Source organism: Paroedura picta, chromosome 1 (genome assembly GCF_049243985.1).
Source record: "Paroedura picta isolate Pp20150507F chromosome 1, Ppicta_v3.0, whole genome shotgun sequence".
Lineage (NCBI taxonomy): Eukaryota > Metazoa > Chordata > Lepidosauria > Squamata > Gekkonidae > Paroedura > Paroedura picta.
The window spans coordinates 18,507,031-18,525,318 of NC_135369.1; the positions used below are offsets into that span (position 1 = coordinate 18,507,031).

Consider the following 18,288-nt stretch of genomic DNA (forward strand, 5'->3'; position numbering starts at 1 on the left):
CTTATTGAAGCGCTCCTACGACCTTGCATGGGCAGTGGAGACTCAACAGAAATGTAACTTGTTAGGATCAAAGCTGAGCCATCTGGCCTGGCTGGGAAATCTTGCACCTTCTGTGCCCTGTGCTCTCCTGCCTAAATTCCTTGTCCCCCCTCCCTTATTGGGTATAGAAGAAGAAGAGAAGAAGAGCTGGTTCTTATATGCCGCTTTTCCCTACCCGAAGGAGGCTCAAAGCAGCTTACAGTCGCCTTCGCATTCTTCTCCCCACAACAGACACCCTGTGGGGTGGGTGAGGCTGAGAGAGCGCTGATATCACTGCTCGGTCAGAACAGTTTTATCAGTGCTGTGGCGAGCCCAAGGTCACCCAACTGGTTGCACGTGGGGGAGCGCAGAATCGAACCTGGCATGCCGCACTCCTAACCACTACACCAAACTGGCTCTCTATAATACTCTATAATAATCTTGTACTCTATAATACAATTGTGTACTCTATAATAATCTTGGGATGTTTATGTACCCTTGTATCTGCCAAGACCTTTGTTCAATGGGTCTTGGCTTTTTCCGGCATCTTGTAGTTTCTATTTAATAAAGCTATTCCTTGGACTTTCAACCACCCGTTGAATCCTGGATGTTTCTTTATCACAGGCTCTACTGGCTGGCCTCAGCCTGATTCCTGATACAGCGGCTCTCGGGAGTCTCAGGCATCATTTGTAACCTGACCCTTTAACCGATGCTGGGGATTGATAACAAGTAAGATAAAGGGAAACAAAAGCCCAGCTTGAAATACAGACAAGGCCCAAATAGGTTAGGGATAAAATCAATTTTAGAAAAATATAAATATTTAAAATCCATAAAAGATTATCTATTCGGCACACGTAAAACATCTGAGTATACCAGTAATGCAAAGCAGTTTAGACCTTGATCTAATGCATTTCGATCTAGCAGATCTTCATCAGAGGTCAATTATACAGGTGCACACAGTTGTAAATAACTAGTTTTTACAATTTTCAATGGGGGGGGGGAGAGAAAAACTTATTTGGTCTCTTATGGCTAGTTCTGGTCGTCCAAGGTGTTCATATTATCAGAATCTTCAGCCAGCAAATATTTCTTATTCCTATCTTGGGTGTTGGAGAATCATACAGTGTGCTTCTGGACCAGTTCTTTACATCTGTGGACATGCATATAATTGAAGATGAAGATCTGCTAGATTGAAATGCGTTAGGTCAAGGTCAAAACTTTCTAGCATTACTGGGGTGCTCACTTAGACCCTTTATGTGTGCCGAACAGATATCCCTTGTATGGTTTTTAAACATCTGAGCTCTTATAATAAACTGTTTATATTTTTCTAAAATTGATTTTATCTCTCACTTTTTCGATGCCGGGGATTGAACCTGGGACCCGCTGCGTGCCAAGCAGATGCTCTGCCACTGAGCCAAGGCCCCTCCCCAATGAACTGCAATCCCTTCTCTCACTTACGCTGCTCATGGTGACTGTTAAGTAGAGGGTCTGAGGAGCATGGAGCTTCTGGTGAGTGCGGACATCATACCAGACCTGGATGGATAAAGGGAAGAGCAAGGATTCTTCCATAAAAATTAATGGGGGTGTGTGGGAGACTGGACTTCACACAGCAGGGAGTTTTGTCCTATAAACACGGTCTCATAGCGGGCACACAATCTGGACTGCTTCAAGGGGGTAGCCGTGTTGGTCTGAAGCAACAGAGCAAAATTTTGAGTCCAGTACCACCTTTAAGAGAAACAAATTTTGATTCTGAGTATAAACTTTTGTGTGCTGAAGTGTGCATGCACTTGGGAGTGTTCAGCCTGGAGAAGAGGAGGCTGAGAGGGAACCTGATGGTTCTCTTTACATATTTGAAAGGTTGTCTCTTGGAGGAGGGCAGGGAGTGGTTCCTGTTGGCAGCAGAGGAGAAGACCCGCAGCAATGGGTTTAAACTACAGGTGCTGGCTAGATATGAGGAAAATAATTTACAGTGGTCCCCAACCTTTTTATCACCAAGGACCGGTCAATACTTGACAATCTGAGACCTGGGGGGTAGGGGTGTCACCGCCGCTGCCTGAGCCCCTGCTCCACTTGTTTTCCCGCCGGTGCCCCTGACTTCCCGCCACCCACTAGGGGGCGCTGCCAGTGGCAGCTGCGCAGTGCCACACCGTGGGAGAGCTGCAGCCACGGTGGCTGCCGGACAGCACCCAAGGTGAGCCGGCAGCAGAGTGGCAGGGCAGCCCCCGAGGCAGCAGCCAGGGAGGAGGACGAGGAGGAGCCGCAGCCCGGTAGTGAATGATCCATGGACCAGTCCTGATCCCCGAACCAGGGGTTGGGGACCGCTGATTTACACAGTTGTTCAGCAGTTGAATCAGCTGCCTAAGGAGGCAATGAATTCTCCCCTCACTGGTGGTCTTCAAGCAGCAGCTGGACAGATATTTATCAGGGATTATTAGGCTGATCCTGCATTGGAGCAGGGTCCCTTCCAACTCTATGATTCTATGAGAGGTTGTACTGAGAATTAAATGGTGGGTCTTAAAGGGGCCACTGGACACCATTTGGACTGCTGCATTCTTTTTTCAGGCAAGCTGACTCGAGTTCCTACCTCTAATGATTAACATTTGGGAGGGAGAAATCAAGCAGCTGAGGGACCCCCTGTCCAAATACATTCTTTGGAGAATGCTTTGGTCAGCCATGGCTGACCGACTGGTAATCCCCAGCACTTCTCTCTCCTCATGCCTCATTCATACTCTCCCTGCCCTGCTCACCTCTCCTTTGCCAGGCAAGTAGACCTGCACGCCTCGGGCCCCTTGGGCCGTTACTGGGTGAACCAACAAGGCATCACCTACGAGGAGAAAACAAGTATATGAACAGGAGACCTTGAACCTGGCTCCGCACGAGGGTAAAGGTGGAAAGGTCTTGTTTAAAAACAAAGTTTTACCCTTCAGTTAATATTAAAAGATAAACACTACAATCTATAAATTTTACAGCACCAGTGCCGCCTGCAACTAAAAAATGTTGACATCATTCTGTGATTCAGCTTTTAGGATTTATTAACAGCCCGATAGAAAAGAGATGTCTGTGGAATTTAAATGCACAGAAAGCACCTTATGATAGATCATTTGGGGCTAATAAGGCTGTTTTAATGGATATCACTCAATGATTTCATTTAAAAAATTTATCAAAGAAATTTAATGTTGGTGGTCTCTTTAAACTGATTAACAGCCTTTTGACCGTGGAGGAATCCCTGAAATATGTTTCAGCCTTCGAGGGACCCCAGAAGTGGCAACATGCCCTTTCAGAGAAGAGGGCATGGAAGTAAGATGAGGGAGCCAGCCAATCCATCTATCAATCTTTTACCATTTCCATTGTGGAGAAAGAGATGAGGCCTGTAGAGCAAGTGGCCTCCAGTAACGTCCAGTGATGTCAGAGGCCATCCAAACTTCTGGGAAAGGCCCCATAACCCCCTGGGGCGTTCTCGCTTAATCCCAGGTTTTCCCAGAACCCTGGTTGGGAATCCATGGATTAACCAGTTCAATTTAAAGCCCACAAAGGGGTCTTTCAAAGTTTACCATGCATTGTTAAAAAGGATATTTTGCCATTTTATTGCCAGGCCCAAAATAGCTTGAAAATTTAAGGATGCTATTAAGCTCACAACCAAAAGTTCTGGAACCAAGACACATAGGGGGTGACGGAAGATTTGAGGAGGGCAGTGAGCAGGACTATGATCTTGCAGCCTCTCCACCCTTGGGATCTACTGAACTCACCAATAAGATACTGGTCATCAATGCTGAACGTGGTAACATCCTGGGGGTATTCCACCCAGAGGGGTCTGCAGGTGGAAAAAAAGGAGGGAGACTGTTGGGTAAACAGATGCCTACACAATGGGCTGGTTCACACATAATGTTGAACTGAGGTTGGCAGTGATGAATAAGACCAGTCCTTAAGCACTTATTTGGTTATAGGCTCCTGCTTTGGCCAAAGCCGCTTTGATCCTCTCACATCAAGGAAACGTGCTATTAGGAGAATGGATCCACAAGAGCCAACTTGTATTCTGCTGGTACATCCAAATCAGCGCCTGTGGCTTGTAGTTCCTTTGCAAGCCAGGACTGAAAGCTGCGATGCAAAGCTGCCTTAGTTTGCTGGCTTTTTACAAAGGAGAAGTGTTTGAACAATTACTGCACGACAGAGAGATTCCCCTGTCGAAGCCTGCTGACAAAATGCATCAAGGGTTTGTTTGGTTTTTTTAAAGTTTCAACTGATTATAATATATTTTATCTGATTTTGCACCACTGGCCTCAGGCTTACTTATTCTTTTCTGTGACTGGTGTGGCTCTTTTATTTTCTTCTGGGCATCATCTCCAAACTGGCTCCCCTGACCACATAGTCCTACCTCATGAGAATTTTAAAGTTAAATACAGATATTTGGTATTCAGTGAATTTTTGATTCTAAAATTTGGAAAGCACTTATGTTTCTAGACCTCATGGCTACAAAAAAGTTCTAAATTGTTTGACAAAGCAGTTTGTGGAGTCATATCTGGCCTGCCCTGCGGCAGTTCCACTAGCTCTCTGTTGAATCCCCAATCTGCTTTAAAGTGCTGACTTTTAAAGCCATACGCGGTCAGGGCCTGGGGTACCGGAGGGACTGCTTGTCTGAATATATTCCCCAATGGACCTTAAGATTGTCAAATTAAAATAAATTAGTGATCCCTCACCCAAAAGAAGTACGTTTGGCCTCAAACAGGGCCAGGGCCTTTTCTGTCCTGGCCCCGACTTGATGGAATGAACTCCCAGAAGAACTGAGCTCCTTGATGGAACTGGTCCAGTTCTGCAAGGCCTGTAAAATGGAGCTCTTCCACCTGGCATTTGGTTGGGGACAATGACCATCTAGTGGTCCCCAACCTTTTTATCACCGGGACCGGTCAATGGTTGACAATTTTACTGAGGCCCGGGGGGGGGTAGTCTTTTGCCGAGGGACGCCGTCACCTGAACCCCTGCTCCACTTGCTTTCCCGCCTGACCTCCTGCTGCCCACTGGGGGACGCTGCCAGCAGCAGCTGTGCAATGCCACGCTGAGGGGGGAGCCCCAGCCATGGCGGCCACTGGAAAGGCGAGCCAGTGGCAGAGTGGCAGGACAGCCCCCGAGGCAGCAGGCGGGGAGAAGGACGAGGAGGAGCCACAGCCCGGTACCGACTGATCCATGGACTGGTACGGGTCCCTGACCAGTTGGGGACCACTGATCTAGATGACTTAACTAAACATCATTGGGTTCCTTATATATCCCCCTCCGAAAATCAAGATGCTCGTTTGTTTTAGTCTGCTCATACAACTCACTGACTGTTTTTAGATTATTTACATTTTATGTTTATTAAAAAATTAATTACATTTATTTATTTATAGGTTGCCGCTCCTGGCCAGCCAACTCACAGTGGCCAACATCAAAATTCCAAAATACAAAATTGTTTTGACAACTATGTTGTAAGCCACCTTAAGCCGGCAATGCCGGGACATAAATTAAAAATAAAATAAAATAAAATGCTTCATTTCTCCATCTCACTTGCCGATTGGATTTATCAGATTACCTTTCCAGTTCTACCCTCTTGTACCTGTATGCGAAGAATCCAACCTGCTCACCTCATGACGGCCTGTCCTGTCCGGTAGCTGTGGTAGAAGGCCGTGTACCAGAAGGGCAGCAGGGCATAGCGTTCACGGATGGCATCGCGGATCAGGGCTTTGTTCTCCTCGCCAAACAGCCAGGGCTCCCGGCGGATGGTGTCCACATGGGCATGTGCCCGGAAGAAAGGCTGATAAGCTCCCGCTTGGTACCAGCGCACCAGCAGCTCGGGCTCTGGGCTTTTGAAGAAGCCACCCACATCGGCTGGGGAAAGATTGGGGGGAGGGGAAATGCTTTAATATCCCTTCCGCACTCAATTCTTTCCCTGGGCTCACACCCGTGAACACGAGGGCCTGTTCTGTTTGACACAGGCCGTCAGCTAGCGACACTCACCTCCACAGAAAGAGATTCCCACAAGGCCGAGGCTTAGACACATGGGGATGGAGATCTTCAGGTGGTCCCACTCGGCTGCATTGTCCCCTGTCCACACGGCGCCTGCAGAGGAGGGAGAGGGGGTGGTAGTGAAGGAACCTTAGGCAGAATGGCTTGTTATCACTTGCAGCGATGGCCACAGGGATAAATAGCTTTAAAAAGGGATTACACAGATTCATGACTATCAATGGCTAGTAGTCACGGTGAATGTGAGGAACGTCCACATTTGGAGGCACTAATCCTCTGAATCCCAGAGCCAGGAGGCAACATCAGGGAAAGGCTTCCGCCTCTCTGCCCTGTTGCTGGCCCTCCAGAGAAACTGGTTGGCCTCTGTGTGAGACAGGAGACTGGACTAGATGGACAACTTGTGTGATCCAGCAGGGCTCTTCTGATGTTCCTATCAAGAGAAGACCTCGGCATCTATGTCCTGCTGCTGGCTTTCCAGAAGAACTGCTTGGCCAATGTATGAGACAGGAAGCTGGATAGATGGATCACTAGTCTGATCCAGCAGGGCTCTTCGGAAGTTCTTACCACGAGAAGGCCTCAGCCCCTCTACCCTGTTGCCTGCTGTCTAGGGTAGTGGTTCGTAACCTGGAGGTCAGGACCCCTCTGGGGGTCGAATGACCCTTTCACAGGGGTCGCAGCAGAGCGAGCAGCTTGGCAGCGGGGCAGGGGGGGACGGCACTCCGCGCCTCAGGAGCATTGTCCGGAGCAGTGGAAAAGAGCGAGATCAGCATTGTGGGACAAGAGACAGAACTGAACTGAGAAACCCCAGAAAAAAAACAATTTACATACAATCGTGAACCATGGATCTTCACGCCATTGTTCAGTTTTGGTTTAATTTCTGTGAAAGAACCCTTGCATAATTTTATGGTTAGGGGTCACCACAACATGAGGAACTGTATTAAAGGGTCAACGGCATTAGGAAGGTTGAGAACCCCACTGGCCTAGGGGAACTGCTTGGCTATTGCGTGAGACAGGATACTGGACTTAGGTGGACAACTGGTCTGACAGAGCAATTGGTCTGACATCTGTATTTGCTTCTATACAGAAAACTGGGTTTTATGGGCATATGAACCTGCCTCACACACAGGCTAGAGGTTCATTTTTGCCCAGGGCTCTAAGCAGTGCAGTGCTTAGTTAATGGGTTACCCCCCCCCCATTTAGTTCTACACTCTTTGTGCTCCTCTTTGGTGCAACATTTGGCATATGTGGAGCCCATCACAGGGAGCTGAAGTTGGCAGGAAACCCACCACAGAGCTATGGTCCTCCCCTCCCCTCCCCCTGCAAAGTCCTCCTGCTCTCCCGTGCACCAAGACGGCCTTTTTCAACCTTTTGACCCTGGAGGAACCCTGAAATAATTTTTCAGACTTCGAGGAGCCCCGGAAGTGATGTCACCTGGCCACGCCTCCCTGCCACACCCCCGAAGTGACATCACTACTCATGCCCTTTGCCCTCCTTGGCTCCCACAGACCCAATTCAGAGCTCCCGCGGACTCCCAGGATTGGGCCTCCCTGCACCAGGGGGTGGACCCGGCCACTAACCGTAACGCTGTGAGCCAGCAAAGAAAGCTCGAGACAGCACGAAAGGCCTCTCCACGCCGCCAGATCGCTCCACCTGCCCGAGTGCTGTTGCCATGTGCTGACGGGGAGAAAAGAGAGGTTTTCCTAGTTAAAAGGATTGGTGGCCCTTCTGGTTTACCTGTAGCCACAGAAAACAGCCACAGTCCTTAAAGACTAATAAAAACCGTGGCAGGGTATGAGCTTTTGTGAGTCTCGGTTTGCTTCCTCAGAAGAAGTTATCTGAAGTAGTGGAGCAGTGACTCACGAAAGCTCCTCCCCTGCCACAGATTTTGTTAGCCTTTAAAGGGGCGATTGAACTCTTGCGCTCTTCCACTGTTAGTTCAAAAGACAGCTGGGAGTTTGTACTGGCAGCATCCCTTTCCTGGTCCTCTTCCCCATTCCTTCCTTCCTCTCCAAGCAGAGCACGTGGGCAGGGCTGGGTCTGGGCTGCCCTTTTGGAGGATCACCGAAAAAGCACAGCGCGTGGGGCTGAGAAGATCAGCTTTTGTTATTTTTTTTAACAAACACGTTTCTGGCCCTCAACAATTTGGGTAAGCCACCTCAGAAGCTGGAAGGGTCAGTAAATAGTTATTTCCAGAAGTTGAGGGATGGGACTTTGATGCCTGGGAGATGCCTTCAGAGAGCTCGGAATAGTCGAAGGAGCTTCTCTCTCCCACCAACCCTCTTTGATTCACAAACAGCCCTGCGAGGTTGGCTAGATTGAGTGCCTAGGTCTGGTCCAAAGTCACCTAAATATGCTTCGTAGCCAAGCTGGGACTGGAACCAAGATTTCCCAGACTTAGTGGGCTCTGTCACCCTCCTTTCCTTGCTCTTCTCCATGACTAACAAAACCCCAATAAATCATACGAAGTTATATGCATTTCAGAAGCGTGAAGAATAAAGAGAAGTAACATTTTGGATTAAAACTTATTAAAACAATATAAAAAAAAGAGATAGGTAGAATTTAATGCTCTAAAAATTGGTAATTAAACATGTACTTTTTATTTTTTTGGTTATGTATATGATTATGAGAAAATATCAGAATTTAAAGATTCGTTATTAAGTTAAATAATGCCTTGAGCCGTTGTGGGAGGGCAGTATACAACTTCAATAAATAAATAAATATTCTTTTATTTGGATCCAAGGTTATGAGGAAATGTAACAATCGGTATCATAACCAAGGCTTCATTTATAAATTGTTTTTTATCCACAAGCTGGATTTTTATTTCTATTTCAATTTTTTTTTAAACCCTTCTTTGCATATATAATAGAATGTGGAGAATGTAGAGGCATCTGCTCTGTTTGCACCCTTTGGAAAACAAGTCGGATTTCCCTGCCCCATCAGCCTCCCCGCCAGATCAAGCCACCTGCCCATTGTAAGTTCAACAAGGCTTCAGGATCAAACCCTCCCAGACTTTTCAGAGACGTGATTCGGGGGCCCAGGACTCCGAAGAACAGGGCGTGCCACACTCACCACATAGAACCCATAAAGGTTGTGGACGTCCCGGTGCTCCCAGCCCCCTTTGTGCACGGCATCCTTGTGCATGGTCATCTCCGGCCCGTTGAAGATGGAGGGCTCGTTCATGTCATTCCAGGTGTAGAGGTTCTCCAGGGAGCCCTGGTGTGAAGGAGGAAGGAAGACACTCGCGTGAGTAGAGCGTGGGGCGGGGCAAGGGTCATGCAACGGCCAAAGAGAACAGGTCCCCCAAAGGGAGCGGCGACTGCCCTACCTCGTACTGGTCATAGGCAAAGAAGCTGGACCAACAGGCCCGCATCTCGGGGTTGGTGAAGTCAGGGTACCCTGCCGAGCCTGGGAGGAAGGAGGGTGAAGCACATGTTAGAGATGTGGGATGGCCCTTCCGTGAAACCTTGGGCTTATCCTCTTAGCCCTCATTGCTAAGGCACTTCTGAATTGGGCCAGAAAAGTTCCTGAATCAACCCTGCCCTCCTGCAGCCCCCTCTACCTCACCTGGCCAGCACCAGCCTTCGTAGTTGCTGCCGTCCTTGGTTTTGGTGTAAAGGTCGCGGGAGCGGATCTCGTTGTAGATTCGGTAGCTGCTGTCCACCTTGATGTGAGGGTCCACGATGCTCACCAACTGGGCCGGAGAAGAGAGCGCAGAATGCGTGGGGTTAGGGAAGCACAGAGGTCACCCAGAGGCTCTGTGCAGAAGCACAGAGGTCACGGAGCTGAGCAGGGAGAGCTGCAGTCGAGGAAGAGTACGGACGCTCCTGCCTCCAACCCCCCCCCCAACCCAATTGTAGCAGGAGCTGCCTAATCTGCAATGCCAATCAAACTGGGCATCAGTTGAGGGTATCCCTAGCACAGACAGAGCCGCTGAAGGATCTCAGGAGGCGGGGGTCCGTAGGAGAAGACCAGGATGCTGGGGGAGCTCTTGCCAGTCAGAGGCAACCGTGCCGGTTCTAGAGAGGCTGACTCGACATACAGCCGCTTTGTGCAACCCTACCTTGCGCCTCTTGTCTATGAGCCGCTGCAGCATTTCCCGAGGCTGGGAAAACTTGTTGGGATCCCACGTGAAGTAGCGCTTGCCGTCGGTGTGTTCGATGTCCAGCCAGATGACATCGTAAGGGATGTCGTGCTCATCGAAGCCGTTGTCCACGTCGCTCACGTCGTCCTCGTCGTTATAGTTCCAGCGGCTCTGGTGATAGGCCAGGGCGAAGAGCGGAGGGAGGGCCTGGGTGCCTGAACAAGAGGGAGTCAGCTCAGACCGCAGCTGCTCCGGCCTTAGGAGCTATCCCAGCCCAGTTTAGACTCTACCATGTCTGTACTGCTACAATCTCCTAGAGTAGGGGTCCCCAACCCCTGGTCCGCGGCTGCAAAGGCCGTCGTACCGGGCCGCCAGCGGCCGCGCCTGCCTCCCCCCCTGCAGCGAGAGGGGCGGAAAGAGGCCGGCACGGCAGCCGGCGTGACAGCGACGCTGACGCGCATGCGCGTTTGCTCCCCCTGGTGGCCAAAATGCGCACGCGCGGCATTTCCGCACATGCGTGTTTTTGAGCAACTGCGGCAGCCGGGCCGCTGGCTCTCCCCCACCCCCGGAGGCGGTCCCCGCCCAGATGAAGGTTGGGGACCGCTGTCCTAGAGCTTATGGCAGGGGTAGTCAAACTGCGGCCCTCCAGATGTCTATGGACTACAATTACCATGAGCCCCTGCCAGCATTTGCTGGCAGGAGCTCATGGGAACTGTAGTCCATGGACATCTGGAGGGCCGCAGTTTGACTACTCCTAGCCTACGGTAATGAGCCAGTCTGGACATTCTTCTTCTTCCTAATTAATCTTTTATTTGTTGTTTCTATGTCTTGCATACATTTTTTACTGTTTTTATTGCTTTTAATGATGTGTGTTTCCCAATGCAATTTTTATCTGAGCAAGGTCTTACATTGTTAGCATGTTTCAAAATTCTGCACTGTATTAAGAGACTGTGCTTGCATTTTCTTAATTTATGCAAGCTGTTTTTCTGAGGCCGCTGAAGAGGAGGGGAACGAGGCAGCCAGATTCTGCAGAACTGTTCCGCAAGCTGCCTGGGAACAGACTGTCGGAATAAGGACACAGCTGTTTCCCTCCCCTCTGCTCCCTCCCTCTCCAGCAGCTGGGACTGCAAAGGGCGCTGCCTTCTAGGAGTGATGGAGGGAAGCACATGCCTGCCTGGGGAGAGACGGTTCCATCCAGTCCAGAGCTGTTACAACCATCTGCCATGCCTCTGAGCTAGTTCAGGGGCCCTCCAGATGTCCATGGACTACAATTCCCAGAAGCCCCTGGGAATTGTAGTCCATGGACATCTGGAGGGCTGCAGTTTGACTACCCCTGCTCTAGAGATTGCTATGTGTTGGTTTTAGTTAAGATTGCGGATTAAGGGTTAGAGCTGGAATCCCCAGCCTTTCGGAGCCTGTGGACATCTTGGGGATTGCGGAATAGAATGGTTGGTGTGAAACTGTCTTATTCTGCATATCGCTGGAATCTGATTTTCCTGTGTATATTTTGTACATTGCAAGCTGCTTTGGCTCCATACTGCATGAAGAGAAATGGGTTAAAAGTGTCCTACACAAATAAGTTTCAACACATTCCCCCTCTACTGCACTAATTGAGGAGGTTCAGAGGAGAGTGATGAGGATGATTCGGGGCCTGGGGACCAAGCCCTATGAGAAAAGCCTGAGGGATTTGGGAATGTTCAGCCTGGAGAAGAGGAGGTTGAAAAGGGACAGGATTGATGCCTTTAAGCAGGGGCAGTCAAACTGCGGCCCTCCTGATGTCCAAATGCTGGCAGGGGCTCATGGGAATTGTAGTCCATGCACATCTGGAGGGCCGCAGTTTGACTACCCCTGCTTAAAGGCAGAGAGGTTCCTGTTAGCGGCAAAGGTCCCACATTAATAGCTTTAAACTATATGGAGAACGATACCAGCTTGGTATCAGGGGGGGAAATTTAGTCAGAATAGTTCAGCAGTTGAATCCACTGCCTAAGGGGGTGGTGAGCTCCCCTTCTCTGGCCGTCCTCAAGCAGCGGCTGGACAGATACTTATCCTGAATGAGAAGCTAAAATTACCAAACTGAGAGTATTATATTTTGGCCCCACTAGGAGAAGACAAGGCTCACTGATAAAGCCAGTCATGCTAGGAAAAGCTGAAGGCAGCAAGAAAAGAGAAAGACCCAAAACGAGGAGGACTGACCCAATCAAGGAAGCCATGGCCTTCACCTTGCAAGACCTGAGCAAGGCCATTAGTGACAGGTCATTAATTCATAGGGACGCCACAAGTCACAAACCTAACGCATACCCCCCCAAGCAGGCATCACAAACACTAGCAGGGCTCATTCCTCCAGAAGCACAGTCATATAAACCTCTCCCTGCACTCACCCGTGAGGGACCCATACTGCCTAAAAATGTCCTTGGGGGACGGCCCCAGCAAGAGGAACACGTCGATGATACCGCTCTCCGACATCCAGCGGACGTCCGTCTGAGGGGTCTCGCCTCCGCCTTGCATGTAGTCCAGCATCTTCCCAAACAGCGTCTGCGGAGATGGAGAAACAAAGTAAGAGGTGCGTTTGCACTGACCTTCCGGAACTGTCCTGGCAGTCTTCACTGGCAGTCTTCGAGCAAAGGTTGGATACACACTTTTCTTGGGTGCTTTAGGATGCTTTCGGCTGATCCTGCGTTGAGCAGGGGGTTGGACTAGATGGCCTGTATGGCTCCTTCCAACCCTATGATTCTATGATTCTTCTTCTGACAACCTTTTGATTTCCAAGACTGAGAATGTAGCTGGCCCAAGGACGCTGCCCAATGAGATCGTGGCAGAGTCGACATTTTCAGTTCTGTGAGCAATAATGACTGCAACAAGACATAATGCTCGGGTACATAAGCAATATGGTGGTTCAGCAATAAGCACCTAGGTTCAAGTCCAGTGGCGCCTTGAGAATCCAACAAGATTTTCAAGGGGTGAGTTGTCAAAAGAGTCAAAGCTCGCTTCATCACAGTTCTGACTCTTGAAAACCTGTACCCTGGAATGTTTGGTGGTCTTGAAAGTGCTCCTGGACTCAAGTCTAGGTGTTCTGCATCGGAGCAACATCTAAAAATACCAATAAACAAGCAACAACAACTGAAATTCCATTTTGGGGGGTCGGCAATTCACAGCGGGCTGATGGTGACTCCACTGGGTTTTTAAGGCAAGAGGAGTTCAGGGGTGGCACGCCACTGCTTGACTCTTTAGGCTTGAGCGCTTCGGCCACTTTGGCAGCCATTCCAGTTAGCGCTGCAGCGCGTGGGGGGGGCGGCGCCAGTGGCGGCATGCAACCTGGCGCCCGCACACAGGCATGGAGTTCCATGCCAACATGCATTTGCCGATTGGCGTGCCAGTGCCACCCCTCCCCCTGCGCCACAGTGCTAGCAGCTGAAGTGTACTGAAGCGCTCAAGCCTACTCTGTATTGTGACCTCCTTGGCGGTCTCCCTTCCAAACACTAACCAGGGCTGACGCCGCTTAGCTTCTATGATAAGATGGGGCTAGTCAGGGTCATCCAGGTCGGAGTTCACTACAAGTACAACGATATAGGCTAGATATCAGGGAAAAGTTTTTCACAGTCAGAGTAGTTCAGCAGTGGAATAGGCAGCCTGAGGAGGTGGTGAGCTCCCTCTCACTGGCAGTCTTCAAGCAAAGGTTGGATGCACACTTTTCTTGGATGCTTTAGGATGCTTAGGGCTAATCCTGCATTGAGCAGGGGGTTGGACTAGATGGCCTGTATGGCCCCTTCCAGCTCTATGATTCTATAAGAGTTCCCTAGGTATGCATAATTAGAACAGGGAACATTCAGGTGATAGCGTCATTCAGAATTTGAGATTGAAACAGCACTTCCTGATGAGTAGCTCAGTCTGTTGGCCATTACAAGGCGAATTTGAAACAGCTGGTTCTCCCCACCAGTTTTGCACGAAGAAATACTCTAAAAACACCCTCCAGTTCAATGGACTCCCCTCCATTACAGACTTAATTTCACTGTTACTATGGAGAAAAAGCGAAGTCCCTTCTTTCAAAGGGGCTCCTATGATACCCGGAAGTCAATCTCCCTGTCAACCCATGAGAGGGGGAAAGGAGGAGCTCATGTCTCCGTTCTTTTTGGGTACCCTTCTCACCTAGAAGAAGAAGAGTTGGTTCTTATATGCCACTTTTCTCTACCCGAAGGAGGCTCAAAGCGGCTTACAGTCGCCTTCCCTTCCCTCTCCCCACAACAGACACCCTGTGAGGGAGGTGAGGCTGAGAGAGCCCTGATATCAATCCTCGGTCAGAACAGTTTTATCAGTGCTGTGTTGAGCCCAAGATCATGCCAGATTAGAAGCCTGCACTCCTAACCACTACACCAAACTAGTTCTGCTCTGACCTCATCCCCTCCACACCAGTACCTTGCCAGCTGTGTTGGAAGTGATATCCACCCAGGTCTCCGCTGCATTCAGCCAAAAGATCCCCAGGGTGCGCTGGGTATTATGAGCCAGGAGGACAGGAACTGCGCCGTACAGGGCCATGGGATTATAAAGCTCATACTGGAAGACATCCAAGTTATAGAGGCGGTATGGGTCTCCTCCCCTGAAAAAAGATTTGGCAAGTGAGCAATGCCAGAAAAATTATGGCCTTCCTTTTATCGGCAGCACCTCCGCAGCATCCATCCCCTAGCTTAGGGGTGCCAAGATACCTGCCAATATCTTTCATGGTGTCCTCCTAATGTTTTTATAAAGTGGGTGGAGCCACATGGGGATATTGGCCAGCAGGGCTTCTAATGGGCCACTGGAAATCTGATTGCTGTGTAGGTTGAAATAAATTACAACAAATAATGTCGTTTTGTTCACACAGTAATGGTTTTATGCTCTCTGTCTCAGGTATCCCCCCCCAAATTACCCCCTTTCTACCCTGAATGTGGGCTTCCTTTATATTTGTGACTCCACCTCCTGCGGTAGCCATTTTGTGGTTGGCTCCACCTCACAGAGCAGCCATTTTGTGGCTGCGCCTATCACAGCGCCACAGCCGGAAAAGGGCTGGGGACCCCAATTTACCTTCAACATGCAAGAAAAATACAAGGCAAACAACAAATTAAGCAAGACAACTGGGATTAACGGACTCTTTTCAGATTTACTAAGGTCCTTTGCATAATGTATCAGATATCTTATTTTTCTGTTTGTGTTCCGCCACTCCCACTGGCAATAGCTCATGGTGGGATAACATTCATCCCCACAATTAAAACAGTAAAAACCACATTAAATCACCTTACAGCCACCTTGACCAAAAGCCCGGTCTCAAGAAACAGAAGCAAAGGCTTTACAAGCTTTTGTAAAAATAGGAAGAAATTGTGCTTCCCCAGAGTAAACCAATTCATATAAATGGGTCTATAGATCTAGAAAGCCCGACAGGGGATAGAAGCGGCTCATATCACGCCCTCTGGGGATGGCAGAAGACCAAAGAAATGTCATCAGAGAAGAGAGTTCATACTGGGGAAAGTGATCTTCCTATCCCAGCTATGATTGAGACAGGGTGAGAAGATTCACATCCACCTTCTGACAACTACAGCATAAGCTCCACCGAAAAACAGTCCAAACTACAGCCAGCCCCCAGCTTACTCAGTTGTCCGTAGCCGGAGGTTCTCTGCATGTTCAGGGATGCCGTACACATTCTCTACACCCGGGAGTGAGAAGTCTAGCCCCACAGACGTTGGACCTGGGTAGGACGAGAAACAACAGAGCATTAGCTATGGGAAGGGGGAAGAGTTTCAACATCAAGTTCCAAGCCCCTGTGCTAAATTACTGCTTGCAATACCTATCCGCAGAACAGCTCCCACCAAGCATCCATGCCTTCTTCATCCATTGCCCAGAGAAGCCAAGCCAGATTTCCCACTGCACTGATGGGCATTGAACTTGTTTGCATCAGTTTTTCTAAGCAGTATTATTGTGAGTATTCCTTCACTGAACTTCTCAAATCGACGAAAGCCCATCAAGGCTGGCCACCGCTTTTTAACAAAGGGTCTTGGTTTAAAGGTAAAGGTATCCCCTGTGCAAGCACCGAGTCACGTCTGACCCTTGGGGTGACGCCCTCCAGCGTTTTCATGGCAGACTCAATACGGGGTGGTTTGCCAGTGCCTTCCCCAGTCATCACCGTTTACCCCCCAGCAAGCTGGGCACTCATTTTACTGACCTCTGAAGGATGGAAGGCTGAGTCAACCTTGAGCCGGCTACTGGGATTGAACTCCCAGCCTCATGGGCAGAGCTTTCAGACTGCATGTCTGCTGCCTTACCACTCTGCGCCACAAGAGGCTCTTTGTTTATTAAAGAGGGTCTTGGTTTATTAAATTTTAAATACACATACTTTAGAAAAAGTATGACCTGGTGAACCGCCACGAGCCGCTTGAGAGCGGTGGGATATAAAATAAATAAATAAATCATGTGTCTTTTCTTCATGATCTCAGAAAGAGCATGGATATTTTGAAAACGCTTTCTAAAAAATTCTGTTTTGATCAAAGGACATCCGATTTCTCCAGGGGCTAACTTACCATTGGTCTTGCTATCGGTGTGGGTCTTGAATGTTTCTTCCCATGATCCTGGCTCCTCCTCGGCCTCGTCTGCCTCTTTGACGGCTTCCTCAGACTTCAAGGGCAAAAATGACCAAGTCAGAGAAATCTTACATATGACTTCCAATCGCTGCTCGGCCTTTTGCACGGTGGAATATCCAAGATCTGTAGTATGCATGACTCAAGAGCATATGAAAAGCATCCTACAAGTGGCATCGGAAGAGACATGCAGACATGTAGGAGATATCGTTCGACTAGGACAGGCTTTCTTGACAGCCCTGGAAGGGTTGCCTGAATGGGTTGGAGTTAATTAATTTTGTATATACTTTTAAAATTTGTTAAATATTGATAGGGTGAAATGACCATATATCAAGTTGACCCACCCACCTCCCTCCCAAAATGGCCAAAGATGGGCCTGGAAGGGGTGGGCCCCCAGGTAGGCACTTCCCAACCATATTCCACACCATCACACAATTTCTGGGGTTTCTCAAAGCCTGATTTATTATTTATTATTTATTATTTATTATTTATTATTTATTATTTATTATTTATTATTTATTATTTATTATTTATTATTTATTATTTATTATTTATTATTTATTATTTATTATTTATTATTTATTATTTATTATTTATTATTTATTATTTATTATTTATTATTTATTATTTATTATTTATTATTTATTATTTATTATTTATCATTTATCATTTATCATTTATTATTTATTATTTATTTATGGGATTTCTAGCCCACCGCTCCCCTAAGGCTAGCGGTGGGTGACAACATGAAAAAAACCCATAAAACCCCTAATAAATAAAAACACCTAAAAATGTTTTCATGAGTTTCTCAATGCTCAAAAAGTTGAGAAAGGCTGGACAAGGAACTTCCTGGTATTTTTCAAACCATTGCTTTAGGATGCTTAGGGCTGATCCTGCGTTGAGCAGGGGGTTGGATTAGATGGCCTGTATGGCCCCTTCCAACTCTAGGATTCTGTGATTCTATGATTCTCAAGCAAAAGCATCTAACAAGCATGCAGGCAGAACTGAAGATACACGCAGGGATTCACATATATAAAGCACGGGAACATCCCCTTCCCTCCCTCCCATGGGAAGGTGATGTCTTAGGTTTCAAAGGAGACAAAACGTTCCTCTACTCAGGGTACCAGGCGCAGGAGGGCAAACTAAGTCAAAGGGTGTATAGTATCTCAGCACAGCATTGTTATAGGAAGCAGAGGCCATAAAGTGCTAACTAGAGAATGCGGCTTTGAGGTGTGAAGGGAACCGCACTGGGAAACAGCACAGGTCAAGCAAAGTAGGCAGCTACTACCATCAATCACAGACATCAATTAGAACCACATGGCAGAATACCCAGGATTCTGACACCTGGGCTTCTCAAGAATAAGGAAGTTGAGAAAGGCTGGACGAGGAACTTTCGGATATTTTTCAAATCATCTCCCCCAGCGTCCTGATTGGCTCAGCTGGAGACTTCCTCCTGCTTTGAGTGTACTTCCTCCCTGCTCACCTCCAGAACAGACAGAACGCACAAACAGTGAGATTCACTTTTTTCAGGCTTCGAAGAGCCCTGGAATCAGACTGGATCCATGAAGGAAGGATACAGGGGAAAGGCTGCAGAGCCCTGGG

General features: G+C 48.5%; 1 protein-coding gene across 2 annotated transcripts in view; it reads right to left on the reverse strand.

Moving 5' to 3' along the window:
- The window catches only part of GANAB (glucosidase II alpha subunit), a 53,208-nt gene that overhangs the window by 4,431 nt on the left and 30,489 nt on the right, over positions 1-18,288 (reverse strand). For both annotated transcript variants that reach the window (XM_077324432.1, XM_077324424.1), the window contains 14 exons: positions 16,630-16,723; positions 15,704-15,800; positions 14,498-14,678; positions 12,466-12,619; positions 10,067-10,302; positions 9,571-9,697; positions 9,332-9,411; positions 9,076-9,219; positions 7,584-7,680; positions 6,001-6,102; positions 5,628-5,871; positions 3,762-3,826; positions 2,763-2,839; positions 1,474-1,548 (listed from right to left, as the gene is read on the reverse strand). In XM_077324432.1, the coding sequence (XP_077180547.1) occupies positions 1,474-1,548; positions 2,763-2,839; positions 3,762-3,826; positions 5,628-5,871; positions 6,001-6,102; positions 7,584-7,680; positions 9,076-9,219; positions 9,332-9,411; positions 9,571-9,697; positions 10,067-10,302; positions 12,466-12,619; positions 14,498-14,678; positions 15,704-15,800; positions 16,630-16,723 (1,773 nt within the window). The remainder of the gene's footprint in view (positions 1-1,473; positions 1,549-2,762; positions 2,840-3,761; positions 3,827-5,627; positions 5,872-6,000; positions 6,103-7,583; positions 7,681-9,075; positions 9,220-9,331; positions 9,412-9,570; positions 9,698-10,066; positions 10,303-12,465; positions 12,620-14,497; positions 14,679-15,703; positions 15,801-16,629; positions 16,724-18,288) is intronic.